At 50.8% G+C, this 22,485-nt stretch overlaps 1 protein-coding gene across 1 annotated transcript; it reads left to right on the forward strand.

The window, feature by feature from the left end:
* The first annotated feature begins 1,578 nt into the window (after positions 1 to 1,578).
* Positions 1,579 to 22,485, forward strand: LOC137802389 (MAX gene-associated protein-like). Its single transcript, XM_068600192.1, has 25 exons — positions 1,579 to 1,993; positions 3,852 to 5,026; positions 6,126 to 7,860; positions 8,834 to 8,942; positions 9,042 to 9,146; positions 9,877 to 9,990; positions 10,113 to 10,238; positions 10,317 to 11,107; positions 11,689 to 11,962; positions 12,059 to 12,195; positions 12,270 to 12,380; positions 13,384 to 13,441; positions 13,561 to 13,928; positions 14,107 to 14,445; positions 14,629 to 14,833; positions 15,257 to 15,316; positions 15,698 to 15,979; positions 16,074 to 16,612; positions 16,838 to 16,960; positions 17,045 to 17,334; positions 18,277 to 18,388; positions 18,465 to 18,576; positions 19,448 to 19,816; positions 19,894 to 19,974; positions 20,520 to 22,485. The coding sequence occupies exons 2-25, from the start codon at positions 3,927 to 3,929 to the stop codon at positions 21,875 to 21,877; spliced, it is 8,898 nt and encodes a 2,965-aa protein (XP_068456293.1). The 5' UTR covers positions 1,579 to 1,993; positions 3,852 to 3,926; the 3' UTR covers positions 21,878 to 22,485.

Consider the following 22,485-nt stretch of genomic DNA (forward strand, 5'->3'; position numbering starts at 1 on the left):
TGGAGACATGACCACATGGAGACATGAACATATGGAGACATGAACACATGGAGACATGAACATATAGAGACATGAACACATGGAGACATGAACACATAGACAAGAACACATGGAGACATGACCATATAGAGACATGAACATATAGAGACATGACCACATGGAGACATGACCACATGGAGACATGAACACATGGAGACATGACCATATAGAGACATGACCACATGGAGACATGAACATATGGAGACATGAACACATGGAGACATGAACATATGGAGACATGACCACATGGAGACATGAACATATGGAGACATGAACACATGGAGACATGAACATATGGAGACATGAACACATGGAGACATGAACATATGGAGACATGAACACATGGAGACATGAACATATGGAGACATGAACACATGGAGACATGAACATATGGAGACATGAACACATGGAGACATGAACATATGGAGACATGAACACATGGAGACATGAACATATAGAGACATGAACACATGGAGACATGAACACATGGAGACATGACCACATGGAGACATGAACATATGGAGACATGAACACATGGAGACATGAACATATGGAGACATGAACATAAGAACACATGAATATGAACACATGGAGATATAAATACATGCATATTTGTGTCAATAACATTAAATGTGGATTTGATGTTTATTATTTACTTTTGTTTAACATAAGTCATTGTTGTAGTTGTTTGTGAACTTGAACAGTGAAGCTCAATATGAAGACATAGACACAGTCAGGTAGAAGTACCTGAGCGTGTACATGAGTACATGTGGTAGTATTACAGTGTAGTGCGACACATTCATATATTTATACTTCATGTCTTTCTTCTGCAAACACAAAGAGCTCTAGTTCTCAAGATGGATCCCTCCCCGTCTCAAAGAGTTCTTAACATATGGACGGGCCTCCAGCAGCACTGGCCGGAGCCTGGACCTGATCAGGAGGTCTAGGGATCGATACCAGCGCCGGCCATCAATAACGTCCATCAGACGCCCCACTGCGCATGCGCTGTATTTCACGCAATCGCCGCACAAGACGTGCGCGCGCAGTCGAACGTTACATTTAAGTTTGTTTACGGGCCGATTCTTTACGTCATCGATGCCATAAGCGCTGCCGCCGACACACGTTACGTTCAGCCGTAAATCAGAGTGTAAGGACGTAAAGTCACAACTCTAGAACGTGACTGGAAACGTCCAATAACCAACACGAGAAGAGCGAAACACCGTGGCTGAAGCTTTGTTCGTTGGGGGGGGGGGTCAACTAAACCCCGCACTGAACCCCGCATGATCGAACCCCGCATTCAAACGCACCCTCATACTGGTATCTGACACCGGAGCGCCGTCACGGAACCATGAACGGGGTCTCCCGGTCCCCTCCGGAGGGCTGGAGTCTGCTGAAGACATCATGGCGGCCGCTGCTTTAAGACGCGTCTCCCCGTGTTCACCACGCATTCTCCTCCGCGGGTGAAACTACCGGCTGCGTGTCGCCCCCCCCCCCCCCTCCCAAAAAAACCCCCGCGGCTCAAGCGCACAGATCACGGGACAGCCGTCATAACGCCCTGGTTCCCCGGTGCAGGTCCACTAACACGTGTCAGGAAGCAAAATGTCATGGCGTCTGCCTCCAGCGTCCCGCCGGCTCAAACACTCCGCTGACGGGCCGGAGACTCATCTATTGAGCAGAAGACGCCGTCCCGCCGCTCTCCTCCCGCTGATGGCGGACCGTTAGATCCTTTGGGGCCGAGTTTTGAAACCAGGTGGCGGCAGCAAGATGGCGTTTGAGTCTGCGCAGTAAAGACGCAGGCGATGACGTAACGGAGCGAGAATACCGCATGCTTCCCCCCAACACTCAGCTAGAAAACAGCCACGATGCCGACGGGGGTTTATTCGACGGGAAACAGCCGGTACCGCGCGGATTGACGGCTCACCGTCGAGGTGCTCGACGTGTCCGCCCGCAGAAGGTAATGCGTGTGCCGTAAATGGAGCACGTGGTCGCAGTGGGCCCTCACGGGACCGGACCTGCAGGGTTACTGTTGCACAGGGCGGCCATTGCTGGGCTCCACATCAGGCCTGCTGCTAGCTGGATGCCTTTGGATCTGGTTCCTCCAGAGGTTTAACATTGCAGATGAAAGTCAAATGGTTTGTTCTGATCTCTAGTTTCCCCTCAATAGTCTGAATGATGCAGTCGAGTGATGCATGTCGTTGGTAGAGATGAGCGCGGCTAATAAAGTCTACGAGCACGAGGCGCTGAGGTCTTCAGGACTCAAAACAAACCATGTAAAGAAAATGATTTAAAAAGGAGATGATGGTTGTTGAGCGTCGCTAAGCAGGTAACTCACCTGCTGCAGGTAGACAGCATGTGTTAAAGCTGCATTCTCTCTCCTGACCACCAGGGGGCGACTCCTCTGGTTGTATAGAAGTCTATGCTTCATGTGTTAAAGCTGCATTCTCTCTCCTGACCACCAGGGGGCGACTCCTCTGGTTGTATAGAAGTCTATGCTTCATGTGTTAAAGCTGCATTCTCTCTCCTGACCACCAGGGGGAGACTCCTCTGGTTGTATAGAAGTCTATATAAGTGACTCTACTTCTCTCTTGATGTATTCCCTCAGTAAACATTGTAAACATGAGTTTATGTCTCAATCTCTAGTTTCTAGTCTTCTATACAGCGTGATGTTCATTTAGTACATTATGGTCTGTTAGAGTCAAACAGACCACAAAGCAGGGGACGCTTTAGGGGCGGGGTTACAAGGTGATTGACGGGTCGCTTTAGGGCGGGGCTTCAGTCTTGGTTCATTGGTTCTTGGCTCCGCTACGTTTCCTTCAGCCTGTGCTTGTGACACAAACGGGGTCCTTGTTGGTGTTCTTGTGACCTGCTGGTGGCGAGCAGGGCGTTGTGGAGATGCTCATCAGACGTCAGCGGCGACACAACGTCCTCAGAAGTTGTGACGTTTATGAAAACGATGTAGCAGTGAACCAGTTCACTCAGCTCTCCCAGTGTAGAAGTAACTGCTGGGTGAGTCCATTTTTCTCCTTGTACTGAATAGTGTGAACAAATAAACTACACGGGCATCCTGTTTCACCTGAATGTTGCATGCTGGGTAAATGTGGGTATATTGTCAGAGCTTTACCAGAAAACTGCTCTGAAAGCAGGAACTGAAGATCATTTCTGTGTGCACTAATAACAAGACTCCCCGGTTATGCTCCATAACCTTTAAGTTCATGAGTTAAATCACACGTATGTCTCATAAACTATAAGTCACATGATAATATGCAGCGTCTTTAAGAAGTGCACGTTGTCATGGTGACGGGACCCGTTGGTTTGCAGACGGATTAGTTTGGTGTTTTGGTTGTCGCCATCTTGGTTTTCTTGTGCAACCAGTGAACAGGAAGTGACCATATATGGACTGAGGAGTGAGGAAGTGACGCCGTATACGTCTGGTAGACCTGTCAATCACCTTGTAGCCCCGCCCTAAAGCATCCCCTTCTTTATGGTCTGTTTGACTCTAACAGACCATAATGTACTAAATGAACATCACGCTGTATAGAAGAAGACTTGAGTCCTCATCTCCCCAGCGTGGGAGGAGTTTGTAGCGTGACGGTGGTCATGTGATCTTTCTCTACGGACTACTTCAGTGTTGTGAAGCTCGTGAACCAAAGTGAGGCCGAACACACTACCAAGCAGCAGTGTTGATGACACGACCCTGTGAGAGGACTGTGGGCTCCTCACCTCGAGGGTATCAATCAAATGCAGTGGGACAGTTCTCCTCTAATGATGTGATGATGTTAAACTAATGAAGTCTCATCATTTGTGTGTTTCAGGACGCTGTGTTGAACCGCCGTACCGATGTTTAGTAAGCGGGACCCTCCCGTCCTCTAGATGTGTGGAGGCTTTTCATGGCTTCTAAGAAGAAGCATAAAGCAATGGTGCTCCACCAGGACGGGGCCGCCGGCCCTGCAGCCGCACCTGCTGCCGACCACCCGCCTGCACGCCGCGCGGCCCGGAAGCCAGGGAGGGCGAGCGAAGGCGGGATGGAGAACACTTGTGTGACCAAAGAAGAGGCCGACATGGCGGGTAAACCTAACCGGTACCCATCAAAAGAACCCATCAGGACTTCTGATGGACTTCCTTCTGGGAAGCATGCCGCCGGTTTGAACCCTCAGTCGGACAACCTGTCGCCTGACAGAACCTGCAAAGGCGTCAAAGTGACGCTGGACAACAACAGCATGTGGAACGAGTTTTTCAGGTGCAAAACAGAGATGATTCTGACTAAACAGGGAAGCAGGATGTTCCCATACTGTCGCTTTCGCATCTCCGGGTTGCAGCCGTCCAGGAAGTACTTTTTGTTCATGGACATTCAGCCGTTGGACAACAGTCGACACAAGTGGACCGGCAAGAGCTGGCAAGTTGCTGGAAAGGCAGAGTGTCACGTAAAGAGTCAACCGTTTGTTCATCCAGAGTCGCCGTCAACGGGTCAACACTGGATGCAGAACCCGGTGTCCTTCTACAAACTGAAGCTCACCAACAGCGTCTCGGATCAAGAGGGCAACGCCGTCCTGCATCCGATGCACCGCTACCTGCCACGACTGCACGTGGTCCAAACGGACAGCGCTGCTAAAGACATAAAGCTGAGCGGTCCCAGTGTTGTCACCTTCACCTTCCACCAGACTGAGTTCATAGCAGTCACTGCTTACCAGAACTCGCGCTTCTCTCAGCTCAAAGTCGACTACAACCCGTTTGCCAAAGGGTTGAAGGAGGAGGGCTCCGGCGGCCTGAAGCTAAAATGTATTTCTAGCAAAGACTCTCGCAAAGACGGAAGTACAACCACCAACGAGCAACATCCTGTGAAGAAGAGCTTGAAGTCTTTGCTTGCTAACCATAAACCCAGAAGCTCCAAAGCCGCGGACGCAAAGCCTTTGGGGTCAGGTGACCTGCAGAAGAACTCGGCTCCGAACGAAGACCAAGCCGATGCCAAAGTCTCTGGGGAGAGTTTGTGGTAAGAGTTCAGCTTTGACCATGAAGATGGCAGTTTGTGTCTTTCCTTCTCCGGACGATCCAGTCGTCTCAACGGACGGTCTGTGGTACGATTTAAACACTCCCCAGTTGGCATGTCACCAGGCCATAGCTTTCCTTATGTCACTACTTTTATACAATCCAACTCAGTTTACCTGCATTCAGAGGATTCTCATGTTCCTTATTTTTTGTTACTGACTGATAACCAGCTTTAACCTAAAACCTGTAATGATGCTCTGATGGAATATTATGGACCAGTTACAAGGTGAAACTAAGAGAGTTGCAGGAATGAGTCCTAAAACCATCAGTCAGTCAGCATTTTACACTTCTGGTTCCCTCGTCTGGAAGACGGTATGTTTTTATTGGTTTGCATTTTTTGCGATAAATTCAGTATCACACCTATTTTTCATCCATTCACTTTCATCAAAACATGGAAACGATCTCTGCTCCTCGGCATCAGCAGCTGGTTATGTTTTAAAATCTGGAGGAAAATTGGAAAGATAGCGAGTTAATAAAATGGAGGGCGTATCCAATGTACCGTCGTAGCTCTTTGCACCGCAGTGGAACTACGACTATTCATAAGATACAACTTTGCACTCAGATGGTTTCTTTGCATTACTCACCTGTACAACCTGCAGGTTACAGGTGTGTTTAGTGTTGAACACGGTTGTTTTGATTCTGTTCCCAGTACAACTACATCTTTCTACACATCAAATTTAAGTCTCAGTAGTTTGGAAGTTGCTTGATTCAATAGGAAATAAATCCACAAGAAGATCAGCTTCTTCCTCAACGGCTTGACGGTTTTTACGGAATTGAGTTGGAGCTACAAACTCGGCTGCTAACTTCTGTTTCCTGAAGAAATACAAACATTTGTGATTGGTTGTCTCGGGCTGTCGCTACGGCGGCTCTGAGGCTGTTTGCGTAACCTTGAGTGTGAAGGAGGCGCCACGAGGCTCGTTCCTCGGTCCGATGCGTTGAGCTCGGCTGCGATTGGCTCCTGTGGGGTTTTTTGTTGACTTTGTCGAGCCATCCTTGAGATGTCGCTAATGTGATGTTTTTATTTGTCTGATTTCCTTCTCCAGTAATTCCCGTCCAGCTCAGAAGTTATTTTCTGAACTCATTCGGGAGGCTCACGTCTCGCTGCACCGCTGCAACCTGGACGAGCTGGGCATCGGTACCAGACCTGAGCAAAGCAGCACCAAGAGCAGCGCTCTGAAAAGCAGCGAACAAGACGATCCCAGAAGGAAGGAAAAGCAAGGGGAAACTATTACAACGAGGAACGTCAGGGACCCTTTGAACTTACTGAACTCTAAAGACAATTTCAGGACGGATTGCTCTGAGGTCAGCGACGATGTTGCTGCTCCTGCAGGGTCCCAGAACTCCTCCCTGGACTCGGACCACCAACAGAGGCCTGAAGCTCCATTGAAGGTGAAGCAGCAGAAACGACCGCTGCCTCTGCCGGCCCTCGCTCTGTTTCTGAAGCAGCATTCATCAAAATCTAAAATGGCCAAGAAGAAGCTGGACTCTCCTCCGTCGGCACTCCCGCCCAAGTGTCCGTCTGATTCACAGAGTCCTGCTGCTGCTCCCGAATGTCCACCTCCTGATGCCGGCAGCAGAGCGACTTGTTCCCCAAAGGAACGTACGGGTGACGTCACAAAGACCCAAACCCAGGCTTGTGGGCCAACTGGGGCACTTCATCCACATGAAGTTGTTCTGAGTGTTACTGGACCGGCAGCTGAGACTGCCCGAAAGACTTCCAGTCCATTGAGTCCAGATGCTGTTGCCACCACCGAGCCAGAAGGACTGAGACCAGATGATTTATTACCTTGTGATTCTGCTGCTGAAGCCCGAGGCCCAGACCCATCGGGACCAGATGGTGGGCCAGTGTTCCCCTCCAAGGATCCATCGTTGTGTATCCTCGGCACCTCTCTGTCCACCGGTCCCTCGTCTCCCGCTGCGTTTCCCATCCCGTCCTCACCGCTCAACACAGTGTTACCTGCTCCAGACTCCACGCTCCCTTCAGACTCGCCGAGGTCCGACTCGCTGCTCCCGGACCCAGAGTGCTCCTCGTTCGGCTTCGAGCCGCTGTCCCCCGCCAGCTCTCCGGAGCCGCTGCCTTCCCTTCCTGTGTCGTTCGCTCTGGAGCTCGACTCCACTCCGTCTGAATCGACTCCAAACGCAGTATCTCCTGAAGGGCCGCCGCCCGGCGAAGACTCGTCTGTGTTTAAATGGCACACAGTGTTACCTCCACCGGAGCCGTACGTGGACCCTTCGTTCGCCGCGTTTCAGCCCGCGCCACAGACCCTTGCTTTTGAGTCCGTTGCGTCACCTCTGCTGCCTCTCCAGACGCTGTCTCACTCTGAACCACAGACTCTGGACTCGGACCCGTCTCCGTCATTCCAAGACACCGAGCCGCTGCTTCCCTTTCCCGCTGAACTGTCCCCACTCGCGCTCCAGATGGCGCTGTCTCCGACCTTTTCTTCATTGGACGGAGACGGATTGTCCCCGACGCCTTCCATCGCCGACCTCGTGCACTTTTTCTCCATTAATGATGACCTTGGGATGGGGGTGGAGTTTTCACACACGGAGGCGCTGGCTGTTCCCTGTCCACCTCCAGGTACAGTGGAGGCCCAAGCACCGGAGCCTCAGCCGGGGCCGCTGATCCCCGCCAACAAACCCTGCAGGCACAAGAAGAAGTCCCGGCTGCGAAAGCCTGCAGATCAGGAGGAAAACAAGATGGACGCCTCCACCTACACCAGTATGCAGCCCAACCTGGAGGAAGTGGAGGAGCAATTATTTATCTCATTCACGTCAAAGGTAAGACCAAATGTTTTCATGGGATGCAATAGGTGTGACTTGGCCCCCTGCTGAGATGAAACCACGCCCACTTATGTTAAAGCTCCTCTGGTTGTATAGAAGTCTATGCTTCATGTGTTAAAGCTGCATTCTCTCTCCTGACCACCAGGGGGCGACTCCTGTGGTTGTATAGAAGTCTATGCTTCATGTGTTAAAGCTGCATTCTCTCTCCTGACCATCAGGGGGCGACTCCTCTGGTTGTATAGAAGTCTATGCTTCATGTGTTAAAGCTGCATTCTCTCTCCTGACCACCAGGGGTGACTCCTCTGGTTGTATAGAAGTCTATGCTTCATGTGTTAAAGCTGCATTCTCTCTCCTGACCACCAGGGGGCGACTCCTGTGGTTGTATAGAAGTCTATGCTTCATGTGTTGAAGCTGCATTCTCTCTCCTGACCACCAGGGGGCGACTCCTCTGGTTGTATAGAAGTCTATATAAGTGACTCTACTTCTCTCTTGATGTATTCCCTCAGTAAACATTGTAAACATGAGTTTATGTCTCAATCTCTAGTTTCTAGTCTTCTTCTATACAGCGTGATGTTCATCTAGTGCTTTATGGTCTGTTAGAGTCAAACAGGCTATGAAGCAGGGGATGCTTTAGGGGCGGGGCTACAGGCTGATTGACAGCTCTCTGCGACGGCGTCCCCTTCTGAATGCTGGGTAAATGTTGGCAGTGGCAGGTAAACATGTCAGTTCCTCAGCAGATAGTCTTCTAGAATATAGTGTTAGTAAAGAAACATTCTTCAGGTTTACGGTCACGTGATGTCGGTGCTTTGTTCTGCGTCTGGGACCTTCAGCTGTTGACAAGGAAACATGGAACGCTTCAGTGACCTGCCGCCATTAAGAGATCTGTTCTAAGATGTAGATGAGGTGTTGTGAACACTGGAGCCTCCAGAGGGCGCCAGTAGAACTGACATTGATGATGATGATGTTTCAGGAGGCCCTCAGACTCCACGTCGTGGACTCCTCTGATGGAACGGCCTCACAGCCTCAGACCACACCTGAAGGCCAACCGCAGCACACACCTGCTGCCGCAGCTGAGAGCGGTAACAACAGGGATATTCTGCCTGGATTTAATCCAGAGCGCCGATACTTAACATTTATTTCAGTTTTTTTTTTGTGGTGACGTTGTGTTTGCTCTTCAGCAGAGACGACGGAAGAGGAGACCATCGCTGCTGCCGAGAAGCTTCTCCTCAAAGACTTGAAGCAGATGAGACACGGACAGGTGATCCACCCGGTGCTGCAGGAAGGTACGCCGGGTGGGGGAGGGATTTCAAAATAAGAGCTTTAAGTGTGTATGTGTGTGTGTGTGTGTGTGTGTGTGTGTGAGCTGATTGGTTTAATCCAATGGTTCTCAAACCTTTTCTGTCACGCCCACTTTGGAGCAGGACACATGTTCCTGCCAAACAAAATGGTCCATTCTGAATTTTTATTGAAATAATACCTCTTTATCTTTTATAAATATTAGAATAGAGAACATCTCAAACCTTTTCAAAAAATCAATAAAATGTGCACTCACTTAGTTCGAACAATGCAAATAAAGTTCTATCGGTGCAAAATGTAACTATTTGTTTATCATTGTGGCCGCAATTAACCGGTTTTGCACAGAATATCTTTTCAAGATAATAACAATAAAGTGCAACCTGTGGAAAAAAACAAAAAAGTCGCCACACTTGTTTTTAGCCAGGCAGTGTTTTTGGCAATAAGGAGTTTGACACTATCGCTTCAGAACAGCAGCCCCAGGTGTGTGAGCATCGGTAGCACTGAGCTGCTGTCCTGCTAATCGTTAAAGTTTACCTGAACTGGAGTTGAAGACACACGGTTCCTCCTCTAACCGAACGACCTCGAACACAGAACCGATCATAGTCACATTCTGTCAACGGGTTTCATTATTTTATCGTTTTATTTGGATTTAATAAGAGAGAATGTCTTAGGTGTCTTTCAATAGAGGGATGAAAGGCTGTTTTTCCTGTTTGCCAGTTGGCCTGAAGATGAACCTGCTGGATCCGACTCTGGCCATCGACCTGCAGTACCTGGGGGTCCGGCTGCCCATCCCTCCTCCTGGAGCCCCTCTGGAGCCGCCGCCCCCCCCAGGTCATACCTGCTGCCGCCCAGACGGAGATGTCTTTATAGACTCCACTTCTCCAGGGTCTTGTTGGTACTCCTGGGCTTTAGACGTGATGACTCGCTGGTGTAACTTCCTATTCCTTCTCCAGGTGCTTCTCCAGCGTTTGTGTCCAGAACCGGAAAAACCACAGATGTGACTCAGATCAAAGGATGGAGAGAGAAGTTCTCTCCATCGGAGGCTGCCGCCCCCTCGCAGACACCGGCCAACCCCGAAGGTGAGCTTTGAAACAACGACATGATTCATCCAGAAAATTAACTGCATGACGCAAACGATGAATCCTTTTGTCCTTCAGCGGGTCCCAGTTCAGACCTGCCCAAGAAGAACCTGTCTGCGTTCTGCAGCGACATGCTGGACGAGTATCTGGAGAACGAAGGGAAGCTGATTGACCAGCGAGCCTCCAGCTTCACCCAGATGCTGGAGGAGCCGGTGGTCTACAAGCTGCCCACCAGGAGCACCAGCTATGTCCGGACCCTAGACAACGTCCTGAAGAAGCAGAGCGCCAGTTCCCCCACCTCAGACCTCATATCTGGATTCATCCCACCCTCCAAGAGACCCAAACTCGCCCTCGGAGAAACCAAAACATTCAGGCGACAGAAGGGTCCGAAACACAATAAACCCAGAGCAGAGCCAGCTCCAGCAGTGACTCCAGCGGAATCAAACCCTAAACCTCCTTCGGTCCACATCCCGGCACCTCCCCCCTCGGACAACACATCCGGTGTCACTGACCCTCAGAAACCAAAGAGACACCAGCTGAACGTCCTCTTCGACCCCACAGACCCTCTAACTCCATCTGCTCCACACAAGAGGAGGAGGAAGCTCAAACCCAAGACCTCGTCCCAGACCCTCAGCCCTTCCAAGTCCACCACCCCCCCGCCCGGCGTCCCGCAGGACATGGCTCCGCTGGAGTCGGACTCCGAGCTGGGGAACGTTGGTCGGCGCGAGAAGGACCGGGCTCCCGTGATGACCCGGGCTCTGCTGAGACAGAAGGACCTGGAGGACGGCGTGTTGTGGGAGGGTCTGCCCCGGACCAGCGTCACGGAGGAGAGGGCCGCCATCGCGCTGACGTCACTCTTCACACTGAAGGTGAGTGATCACACTTCCATAGATAGACACGTGTCTACGAAACATGATGTCGTTCCTCTGGTGTCTATGATGCTTCTACCTCTTGACTCCTCTGGTTCCTCTACCTCTTGACTCCTCTGGTTCCTCTAACTCTTGACTCCTCTGGTTCCTCTAACTCTTGACTCCTCTGGTTCCTCTACCTCTTGACTCCTCTGGTTCCTCTACCTCTTGACTCCTCTGGTTCCTCTACCTCTTGACTCCTCTGGTTCCTCTAACTCTTGACTCCTCTGGTTCCTCTACCTCTTGACTCCTCTGGTTCCTCTACCTCTTGACTCCTCTGGTTCCTCTAACTCTTGACTCCTCTGGTTCCTCTAACTCTTGACTCCTCTGGTTCCTCTACCTCTTGACTCCTCTGGTTCCTCTAACTCTTGACTCCTCTGGTTCCTCTACCTCTTGACTCCTCTGGTTCCTCTAACTCTTGACTCCTCTGGTTCCTCTACCTCTTGACCCCTCTGGTTCCTCTACCTCTTGACTCCTATGGTTCCTCTACCTCTTGACTCCTCTGGTTCCTCTACCTCTTGACTCCTCTGGTTCCTCCTCAGGGTTTTGCCAGAGAGAACCCCACCGCTCCCATCCAGCTGGTCCGGAGGGACGCCCCCCTGTGCCTGAATGAGTGCTGCAGACTGGGCTGCGTCTGCTCCAGTCTGTCCCACTGCTCCAGGACCAGCCACTGCGGCCGACCGGCCTGCATGTTCGGCTGCAGCTGCCTCAAACAGAAGGTGGTCCTCCTCAAGAACCTGGACGGCTCCGACTCCAGCCCCTCCCAGCACGGACGCAGCAGGAGGCGGAGGAGGAGGAGGATGAAGATGGCCTACGGTAAGTTCTCCTGCATCGTCCTGGAGTTCAACTGTCCCTTTGGAGGAGTTAGTTTATTAATAACAAAGCTTCCTTCATGTTGTGTGGACCTTGTAGTCCTGAAGGAGGCGGACAGCGTTTCCCAGCCTGCCGAGCGGGTCCGGACCCTGTGGACGAGGAGCGCTGGAGGCTCGGATCCAGAGCCGGTCCTGGTCCCTGAAGCCGCCGCGCCGTGCCGGCCCGCCGTGAGCACCGTACGTTATGATGAAGACATGCTGATCACACACTCGACAACAGACCATTTAATACCAAGACTTTATCTTTGAAGGCGAAAGGACAAGACGACAGCAGCTGTGCCAGAGTCCGACTTTATGTGGGCAAGAAGAAGAAGAGGAAACGGACGAGGAAGGATCAGCCGGAGAGTTGTGACCATCCAGCGGTGAGTCATGTTTACATCCTCATGTTTACATCCTCATGTTTACATCCTCATGTTTACATCCTCATGTTTACATCCTCATGTTTACATCTTCATGTTTACATCCTCATGTTTACATCCTCATGTTTACATCCTCATGTTTACATCCTCATGTTTACATCCTCATGTTTACATCTTCATGTTTACATCTTCATGTTTACATCCTCATGTTTACATCCTCATGTTTACATCCTCATGTTTACATCTTCATGTTTACATCCTCATGTTTACATCCTCATGTTTACATCCTCATGTTTACATCCTCATGTTTACATCCTCATGTTTACATCTTCATGTTTACATCCTCATGTTTACATCTTCATGTTTACATCCTCATGTTTACATCCTCATGTTTACATCCTCATGTTTACATCCTCATGTTTACATCCTCATGTTTACATCGTCATGTTTACATCTTCATGTTTACATCCTCATGTTTACACCCTCATGTTTACACCTTCATGTTTACATCTTCATGTTTACATCTTCATGTTTACATCATGTTTACATCCTCATGTTTACATCCTCATGTTTACATCCTCATGTTTACATCCTCATGTTTACATCTTCATGTTTACATCCTCATGTTTACATCCTCATGTTTACATCTTCATGTTTACATCTTCATGTTTACATCTTCATGTTTACATCTTCATGTTTACATCTTCATGTTTACATCTTCATGTTTACATCCTCATGTTTACATCCTCATGTTTACACCTTCATGTTTACATCTTCATGTTTACATCTTCATGTTTACATCATGTTTACATCCTCATGTTTACATCCTCATGTTTACATCTTCATGTTTACATCCTCATGTTTACATCCTCATGTTTACATCTTCATGTTTACATCCTCATGTTTACATCCTCATGTTTACATCCTCACTATGTTTATGAACCCAGAGAACATTAGTGTTTTGTGACGAAGATGTTCAGAAGGTAAACTGATGTTTGTCCTCCAGGAGACGTCCAATGAGCTGAAGCCTCCGAGACAGAAGAAGACCTGCAGTCCTCCAGCAGGTGGGCTCACATAAACCTGGTCTAACTGAGTCTGGGTGATGGTCCTGCTTCCCTGCAGAGGTCTGGGTTTGAATGCTTGTGACTGAGAACTGAGTGTTTTGTGTGTGTTTCCTCGGCAGGCGACCCGGCTCAGCCCGCCGCCCCCGGCAGGCCGCCGGCTTGCCCGTTGGAGCCGAAGCCGTCGAAGCGTCTGACCATCGTGGCCGAGTGCGAGTGGGTGCGGGACGGGGACCGCATCCGGGTGCTGAAGAAGCTGTGCCAGGCCATGGCCCAGGACCGGCTGGACCAACCCTTCTGGATCAAGGACTACCTGATCAGCCCCATCAGCCAGAACGAGGAGGACGGCGCCGCCGACCGCTGCATCCACTACAAGATGCACATCTCCAGACCGCCGCTGGAGCGGCAGAAACCAGCCAGACCAGTGAAACCAGAGAAACCAGAGAGACGACAAAGACTCAGGAAGCAGAGGGAGACGGAGCATCAGCAGGTCGGTCTCATAATCATAAGTACAGATGTACGACGAGAGCAACGAGTAACCGGAGTCAAATTCCATGTTTGTGTAGACTCACGGCCAAAAGAACTGACTGTGTTGGACTGTACAAAAACACTGGTTGTGTTACTGTCAGTAACACAACCAGCAGTTCGCACCTTGTGTCTTTGAACAGGAACCCCTGAAACAGGTGGTCGTGGAGGCGGAGCCTCCAGAAGAGTGGCAGCGGGAGGTGGAGGAAGAGCCAGATGAGGAAGAGGCGGAGCCACCTGAGGATTGGCAGCGAGAGGTGGAGGAGGAGGAGGAGCCAGATGAGGGACAGGTGGAGCCTCTGGAGGATTGGCAGCGGGAGGTGGAGGAAGAGGAGGAAGAGGGAACCAAAAAGGAGGTGAAGCTGGTCTCAAAGAGGAAGATGATGGTCAGCATGGCGCTGCCGTTCCTGACGGGGGTCTCACCCGCCGGTTTCCTCTCAGCCAATAGGAAGCAGCCGGGAGGAACGGACCACCTGGTCCAGGTGAGCGGTCATGAACATTAAGACACGTATGTTCTCTATGTTCTAAGAAAGTAGAGGTAATATAAATCTAGAGTAAATAAATGTGGGGTGCTTATTCCTGGAGGCGTGTTCTCCTTGGTCCTGTCGTCAGGATGTGGAAGGTTCTGAAGGTTCTGGTGTCAGTGTTCCCCTCGTCCGTTGCAGGTGAACGGGAAGCTCTATCCTCTGGCTAAGATCCAGCTGGGGATGATGGGGGCGCTCCATCCGGCCAATCGGCTGGCGGCGTATCTGACCGGCCGGGTGGGATCCAACAGGAAGCCCCGCCCCTCATCGCCATCGCCCTCTCAACCGCCTCAGAACCAGAGTTCAGGACCGATCGCCTCCTCTGAGGCGCCCACCCTTCCCTCAGGTACGTGTCCCTTTAATTGACCTTCATCTGCCGTCCAGTTTCCGGTCTCCAGAGGTTACTAGTTAGTTAACAGACAAACTAGTTCACTAGCTAGTCTCATCTAGAGACAAACCGGTCAGGACAGGTGGATACCCAGAGGAGACTAGGTAGCTAGCTAGCTCGTCCGTTTTCAGACACTAGTTAGCTAGCTAGCTTGTCCGTTTTCAGAGGAGACTAGTTAGCTAGCTAGCTTGTCCGTTTTCAGAGGAGACTAGTTAGCTAGCTAGCTTATCCGTTTTCAGAGGAGACTAGTTAGCTAGCTAGCTTATCCGTTTTCAGACACTAGTTAGCTAGCTAGCTTGTCTGTTTTCAGAGGAGGCTAGTTAGCTAGCTAGCTTGCACGTCGACAGAGGAGACTAGTTAACAAGGTATTGTGTGTTGCAGGGCTTCCGTCTGCAGCAGTGAAGGTCGACCAATCAGCCTCCTCCTCTCACCGGTCTGCAGGTAAATCACCTGAGTGGGCGGGGACCAACGTTGTCATGGTTAGGGTGTCCCCGGGTCTGAAGGGAGGGGGCAGTCAGGTCAGAGTGGTGCCAGCAGCTTCTGCTAGCTCCGCCCCCACGTCAGGTAATATATCAGATCAGCCTCTTCAGAAAGTGTTATTATCATTAATATGAATAATTACAGAGCTTAATAAGTATTACTAGTGTAAACTAGTCTCTCTCAGCTGTGATGTCATTGTCTTGTTTACACACTGGATGATGAGGGTCTTCATGCTAATCTCTGAAGACCAGATGTTGCTCGTCTTTGGCAGGATGAATTGTCTCCGTTATGGGTCTTGGCGTCTGGTGGATCAATGGTTCTGCTGGTTCTGCTGCGTTTCAGACCCTCAGGTGAGCAGCTTCGTGGCGTCACCTGTGACTGCGGCTCCTAAAGGCTCCCAGGTGGTGATGTATCAGTTCCCGGCTCCTCCCAGCAACCTCCCTCTGCCGGTTCGGTTTTCCTGCTCTCCGCCCCCCATCGCCTCCACCGGTCACAGCATGGTCCTGCAGCCGGTCCAGTCCAAGTCGGGCGTCCAGTACTACCGCCGACCAGACGGCAAACTGGTCCAACTGGTTCCCATCAGCCAGCTGCGATCAGTCAACCAGAACCTGCCCGTCCAGAGAGGTGAGTCCACGGGGCCGAGCAACCGGTGACGTTCTCTCAGTTCAAAGGTTTCTATTTGAATGTTGTTCTGCCTCCTCGGTCCTCCCTGCTGCAGCCCTTCAGACTTCCACCACAGTGACCTCCGCCCTCCCCTCCGCCCTCACTTCCCCTCTCCGCCCCGGTTTCGTGGCTCAGACGGGCTCCTGCACCTTTAAGCTCCTCCCCTCCGGCTCCAGCAGGGATCAGGTCATCGTGGCGTGTCCCAGTGGTCCCTCCCGGGTGCCGCCCCCCGGCTGCTTCACCCTTCTCCAGCCTCACCCCCCCGCCGCTCCCCCGATGAGCCTCGTCTCCCTCAAACCCTCCACGAGTGAGGGGGCGGAGCCCGGCGTCAAAGCGCTGACGGTGTACGCGGCCCCGTCGGCTCCCGGTGGGGTGCAGGTCCAGACCCCTGGACCTCCACCGGAGCCGGCCAGCGACCCGGTGGACCTGGACATCATCTGTGTGGACGACGAGGCGGAGCCCCCTGAAGGGGGCGGAGCCAGGCGGGAGGGGGAGGAGCAGCCGGGCGCGAACAGCGAGACGGACAACTCGTCAGACTTTGGAGACGAGTTGGACGACGAGGACGAGGCGAAAGAGCTGATCCTCGACAAGCACGTAAGAGGAAGATGCTTAGAAGTCTGTTTTCAGACCTTTAGAGGTGAGGAAGAGGAGGGACATTTACATGCTGTAAATTTCCCTCCTCTTCCTCATGAGCCTCTGCTCTAGATGTTCCTCTCTGCTCTAGATGTGCTCTCGATGTTCCCCATGTTCTCCAGAGGTTCCCCATGTTCTCCAGATGTTCCCCATGTTCTCCAGAGGTTGACTGTGTGTTCTGTGCAGCGTCAGCTCCACAACAACATGGAGCATCAGCGGCGGGTGAAGCTGCTCCAGTTGTTTGAAGGTCTGAAGAGAGAAGTCGGTCTGAGTGAAGAGAGGTCGTCTAAGATCTTCACGCTGAAGCAGGTCCGCCTCGCTCGGGCTCCTCCCACTTTTCACGGGTCACATGTTCTGTTCGCCGGCCAATCAGCTGTGGTGTTTTGAGTTCAGGCGGTGCGGGTGATCCAGGACCTGAGGACGGCCGACTCCCGTCTGAAGAAGAAGAGGAGGAAGCTGAGGAAGAGGAGGGACGAGTACCTGTCCATCATCGTTCCAGCAGAGGAGAGCGTCCAGCCGGAGGGGACCCCCAGGACCAGGGACTCTGAGGGGACCCCCAGGACCAGGGACTCTGAGGGGACCCCCAGGACCAGGGACTCTGAGGGGACCCCCAGGACCAGGGACTCTGAGGGGACCCCCAGGACCAGGGACTCTGAGGGGACCCCCAAGACCAGGGACTCTGAGTAAGACCCGGTTCTCATGTGTCACGTTGGTTGTCAGTGAGAGTAGATTTTATGACATCACCTCAACAATATTTCGTTATATAAAAACTAGAGCGAGGCGAAGTTGAAAACATGTAACTGTTTAATCTCATTATGCACCAAATTCAATAATGAAGTAAAAACTAGTGTATTGCAGCTTTTCGGTTAAAGTAATGTTACCAGAACAATATAACAGCACTCTGGAGCAACAAGTTAACATATATATACATCTGTTTTCTTTTTTATGAACAGGTACTGTTCAGTAGTAAGGGTCCCTGTGAGGGACAAACCACTCCTTCTTTGGTCCATGTTCAGTAGTAAGGGTCCCTGTGAGGGACAAACCACTCCTTCTTTGGTCCATGTTCAGTAGTAAGGGTCCCTGTGAGGGACAAACCACTCCTTTGGTCCATGTTCAGTAGTAAGGGTCCCTGTGAGGGACAAACCACTCCTTCTTTGGTCCATGTTCAGTAGTAAGGGTCCCTGTGAGGGACAAACCACTCCTTCTTTGGTCCATGTTCAGTAGTAAGGGTCCCTGTGAGGGACAAACCACTCCTTCTTTGGTCCATGTTCAGTAGTAAGGGTCCCTGTGAGGTACAAACCACTCCTTCTTTGGTCCATGTTCAGTAGTAAGGGTCCCTGTGAGGGACAAACCACTCCTTCTTTGGTCCATGTTCAGTAGTAAGGGTCCCTGTGAGGGACAAACCACTCCTTCTTTGGTCCATGTTCAGTCTGTTTCTTACCTTAAAGATGTTAAAGACCAGCAGTTGATTCACTTTCTACAAAAGCAATAAGTGCTTTTCATGTTTTCAGTTCAACCCGAGTAAAAACATTTGGAAGTTACTGGAGACAACGATCCTGCAGAGCTGCTGATGTTGTCCTTCTCATCCAGATTATGAAACAGTAACAGATGATGCTCTTCATCAGCAGCGTGAGAATGAAGCAGCTGGTTGGCGCTCTGAGCCTCACGGCGTCCGTCAGAGCGCTGCGGTCAGCCATCGACTGCAAGGACTCCTCCAAGACGCTGCTGCTGGTGCAGGTACACGCGGCCTCCTCTTCCTCCTCCCGCTCCTCTTCCTCCCCCTGGCCTGGTCCCTCAGTGTCTCTGTGTGCAGGCGTGTCAGGAGATCCAGACGCTGCAGAACGAGTCTGCGAGGCTGAAGAGCGTGAAGACGAGTCTGCAGCAGCAGAGAGACGCCTTCATCCGGGCGCTGGCGCTGCGATCAGGTGACAATAAAGTTCATTCAAACAAGAGAAAGGAGGTGGAGTGGTTTGTACTGCAGTAGTACTTCAATATGTTGTAATACTACTGTAGTACTATTACAATACGTCTAGAAACTACTGCAGTAGCATTACAACATATTTAAGTAGTACTGCAGTAGCATTGAGGTGTGCTGTAGCATTGAGGTGTGCTGTAGCATTGAGGTGTGCTGTAGCACTGAGGTGTGCTGTAGCACTGAGGTGTGCTGTAGCATTGAGGTGTGCTGTAGCACTGAGGTGTGCTGTAGCATTGAGGTGTGCTGTAGCACTGCTGCAGTAGCATTGAGGTGTGCTGTAGCACTGCTGCAGTAGCATTGAGGTGTGCTGTAGCACTGCTGCAGTAGCATTGAGGTGTGCTGTAGCACTGCTGCAGTAGCATTAAGGTGTGCTGTAGCACTGCTGCAGTAGCACTGAGGTGTGCTGTAGCATTGAGGTGTGCTGTAGCACTGCTGCAGTAGCATTGAGGTGTGCTGTAGCACTGCTGCAGTAGCATTGAGGTGTGCTGTAGCACTGCTGCAGTAGCATTGAGGTGTGCTGTAGCACTGCTGCAGTAGCATTGAGGTGTGCTGTAGCATTGAGGTGTGCTGTAGCACTGCTGCAGTAGCATTGAGGTGTACTGTAGCATTGAGGTGTGCTGTAGCACTGCTGCAGTAGCATTGAGGTGTGCTGTAGCACTGCTGCAGTAGCATTGAGGTGTGCTGTAGCACTGCTGCAGTAGCATTGAGGTGTGCTGTAGCACTGCTGCAGTAGCATTGAGGTGTGCTGTAGCACTGCTGCAGTAGCATTGAGGTGTGCTGTAGCACTGCTGCAGTAGCATTAAGGTGTGTTTGTGCTGCAGGTCAGAGTCAGCAGAGGATCTTCTCGGAGCTGCAGCAGCAGTTTGCCAAACAGAAGGAAAGACACCAATCAGCCAATCAGCTGCCAGCAGCAGCAGGGGGCGGGGCCTCAACTGATGATGTCACGATGACCCCGCCCTCCAGCCCGCAGCGGCGGGCTCCTCTTGCTCCTTCCACGCCTGTCCTGCAGGTCCCCGTCTTAGCTCCTCCTGGCGTATCCCACAATGCATCAGTGCCGAGGGACAGGCCGAGGACCGTCCCCAACATCCTGTCCCGCAGCCGGACCCCTAAGGCTCTGGGCCGAGCCGAGGTTCTGTCGCTGGTCCGCGCTGCGTTGCCGGAGCAACAAGTCCTGACCGCGAGGCCGGCAGGTACCGCCCGCTCACCGCCGCGCTGACCTGTGCATGTGCTTTTATTTTGAAGTAAGACTTCTTCTTCCTGTCTGTAGGCATGACCTCAGTCACCCTCAACCTCCACAACCGGACCAACCAGCAGATCCATCTCGCCTCGCTGCCCCGCCCCCCAGCCGGTAAGCTAGCTAACGAACGCCTAACTAACCGGTAACTTCACGAACAGGTAACTTATAGGTAACTTAACTAACTAACGGGTGACGTAACTAACCAATGGGTAACGTAGCTAACGGGTAACGTAACTCACTGATGGTTAGCTTAACTAACTGACAGTTAGGTAAATTAACTAACCGGTGACTAACGTGGGACTTGACTAGCCTCACAGGTAACTAACAGACAACTTAACCAACTACCTCACATGTAACTCAACTAACTAACATGTAACTACTTAACCTTCGAGCTTACTCAAATAACTAGCCCCAAGTAACTAAACTAACTAACATGTAACTAAACTAACTAACCTCACAGCGAACTCCAATAACTAACCAGCTAAAGTCATCGGTAACCTACCTGACTAACCTCCTAACCAAACTCAACTAGGCTCAGCTAAGTCAACCAACCAAACTAACTATTTTCCTGACTGGATCATTTATTTACTTTAGTTATTTAATAACTAGCTCTCTATTTATTTAGTTGTTGACATTAGCTTCTTTTTTGTTTACAGCAAACTTCAACAACCAACTGCAGCTGGTTCAACCACCAAGTACACAACAGATACTACAACCACCAAGTACACAACAGATACTACAACCACCAAGTACACAACAGATACTACAACCACCAAGTACACAACAGATACTACAACCACCAAGTACACAACAGATACTACAACCACCAAGTACACAACAGATACTACAACCACCAAGTACACAACAGATACTACAACCACCAAGTACACAACAGATACTACAACCACCAAGTACACAACAGATACTACAACCACCAAGTACACAACAGATACTACAACCACCAAGTACACAACAGATACTACAACCACCAAGTACACAACAGATACTACAACCACCAAGTACACAACAGATACTACAACCACCAAGTACACAACAGATACTACAACCACCAAGTACACAACAGATACTACAACCACCAAGTACACAACAGATACTACAACCACCAAGTACACAACAGATACTACAACCACCACAACAGATACTACAACCAACAAGTACACAACAGATACTACAACCACAACAACCGATACTACAACCAACAAGTACACAACCGATACTACAACCAACAAGTACACAACCGATACTACAACCACTACAACCACAAAGTACACAACCGATACTACAACCACCACAACAGATACTACAACCACAACCGATACTACAACAACAATTACAACAACAGATACTACAAACACTACTACAACAACAGATAGTACAACCACAACAGCCACAGATACAACAACAACAACAACAGATACTACTACTACAACAACAACAACAACAACAGATACTACAACAACAAATACAACAACAAATACTACAAACACTACTACAACAGCAGCTCCCAGCTGCTCCGTCCTTGCTGGTCTGTGCTGGTCCTGAGCCGTCCTCCAAGGACCCAGGTCCCACGTCCTCTCCGTGCCCAGGACCGAGCGCCGGCGGTCCGAGTGCCGGAGACGACGAGGGCCTGACCTCCCTACTCAACGAGATTGTGTTTCTCAGTCAGCAAACCGGCTCCTTGGAAGCGCCGGAGAACCCGTCCTCTGTGGGCGGAGCCCCGGAGCGGGGACGCGCTCACAGCCCCTGGCTCTTGGAACTGGACTCGGACTCTGACGACCTCGCTGATGCAACGCGGGGTGGGTCCGCCGACGGGAACGCTAACGTCCTGGCTCCGCCCCCTCTGCTCCAGATGAAGCTGGGTGGGGCCAAGGTGGCGGACCCCCTCAGCACTGATGGAGCACCTGGGGGGGGCAGGAGGAGGGAGGGGGGCGAGGCCTGGAGGCCCATGCCGAGGCTTGTTCCTCTGGGACTGAGAGGAACCCCCCCCAGCTGACACCTCTGACCTCTGACCCCTCAGACCAACTGAGATGGACCTCATGGGTCTGATTGGCTGTTTTGAGAAAAACACCTCAAACCCCCGACGGCCAATCGGAAGCCTCGCTGTTACTGACGATTGGGAGCATTTCATTGGTCGTTGACAGACGAACAGAAATTATGTTTCAATTATTCGGAATTGTGTGTGTGTGTGTGTGTGTGTGTGTGTGTGTGTGTGTGTGTGTGTGTGTGTGTGTGTGTGTGTGTGTGTGTGTGTGTGTGTGTGTGTGTGTGTGTGTGTGTGTGTGTGTGTGTGTGTGGTCCTTTTTATCTGCTGCTTTTAGTTTTTTGTTGTTACTTTGAGGATCTGGATCACTGAGGACAATAAAGAGAAAACATTTGAGATCAGAGTTGTTCTACTGGTCTCTACTGGACTTTATTGGTCTCTACTGGACTTTATTGGTCTCTACTGGACTTTACTTCGGTTTATTTATTCTACTGGACCAGCTGGTGTTAGGACAGGAGTCACCAGGTGAAGCTCTTCACGTTTGATTTTGTAACGTTGGCGGACTCTCATGTAAATATATGACATCACTACATTTCGTCAATAAAGTTTAATATACACTT

This window comes from Clinocottus analis, unplaced genomic scaffold (assembly GCF_023055335.1).
Source record: "Clinocottus analis isolate CAN_PGR_092001 unplaced genomic scaffold, fCliAna1.0.p SCAF_5, whole genome shotgun sequence".
NCBI classification, from domain to species: domain Eukaryota; kingdom Metazoa; phylum Chordata; class Actinopteri; order Perciformes; family Cottidae; genus Clinocottus; species Clinocottus analis.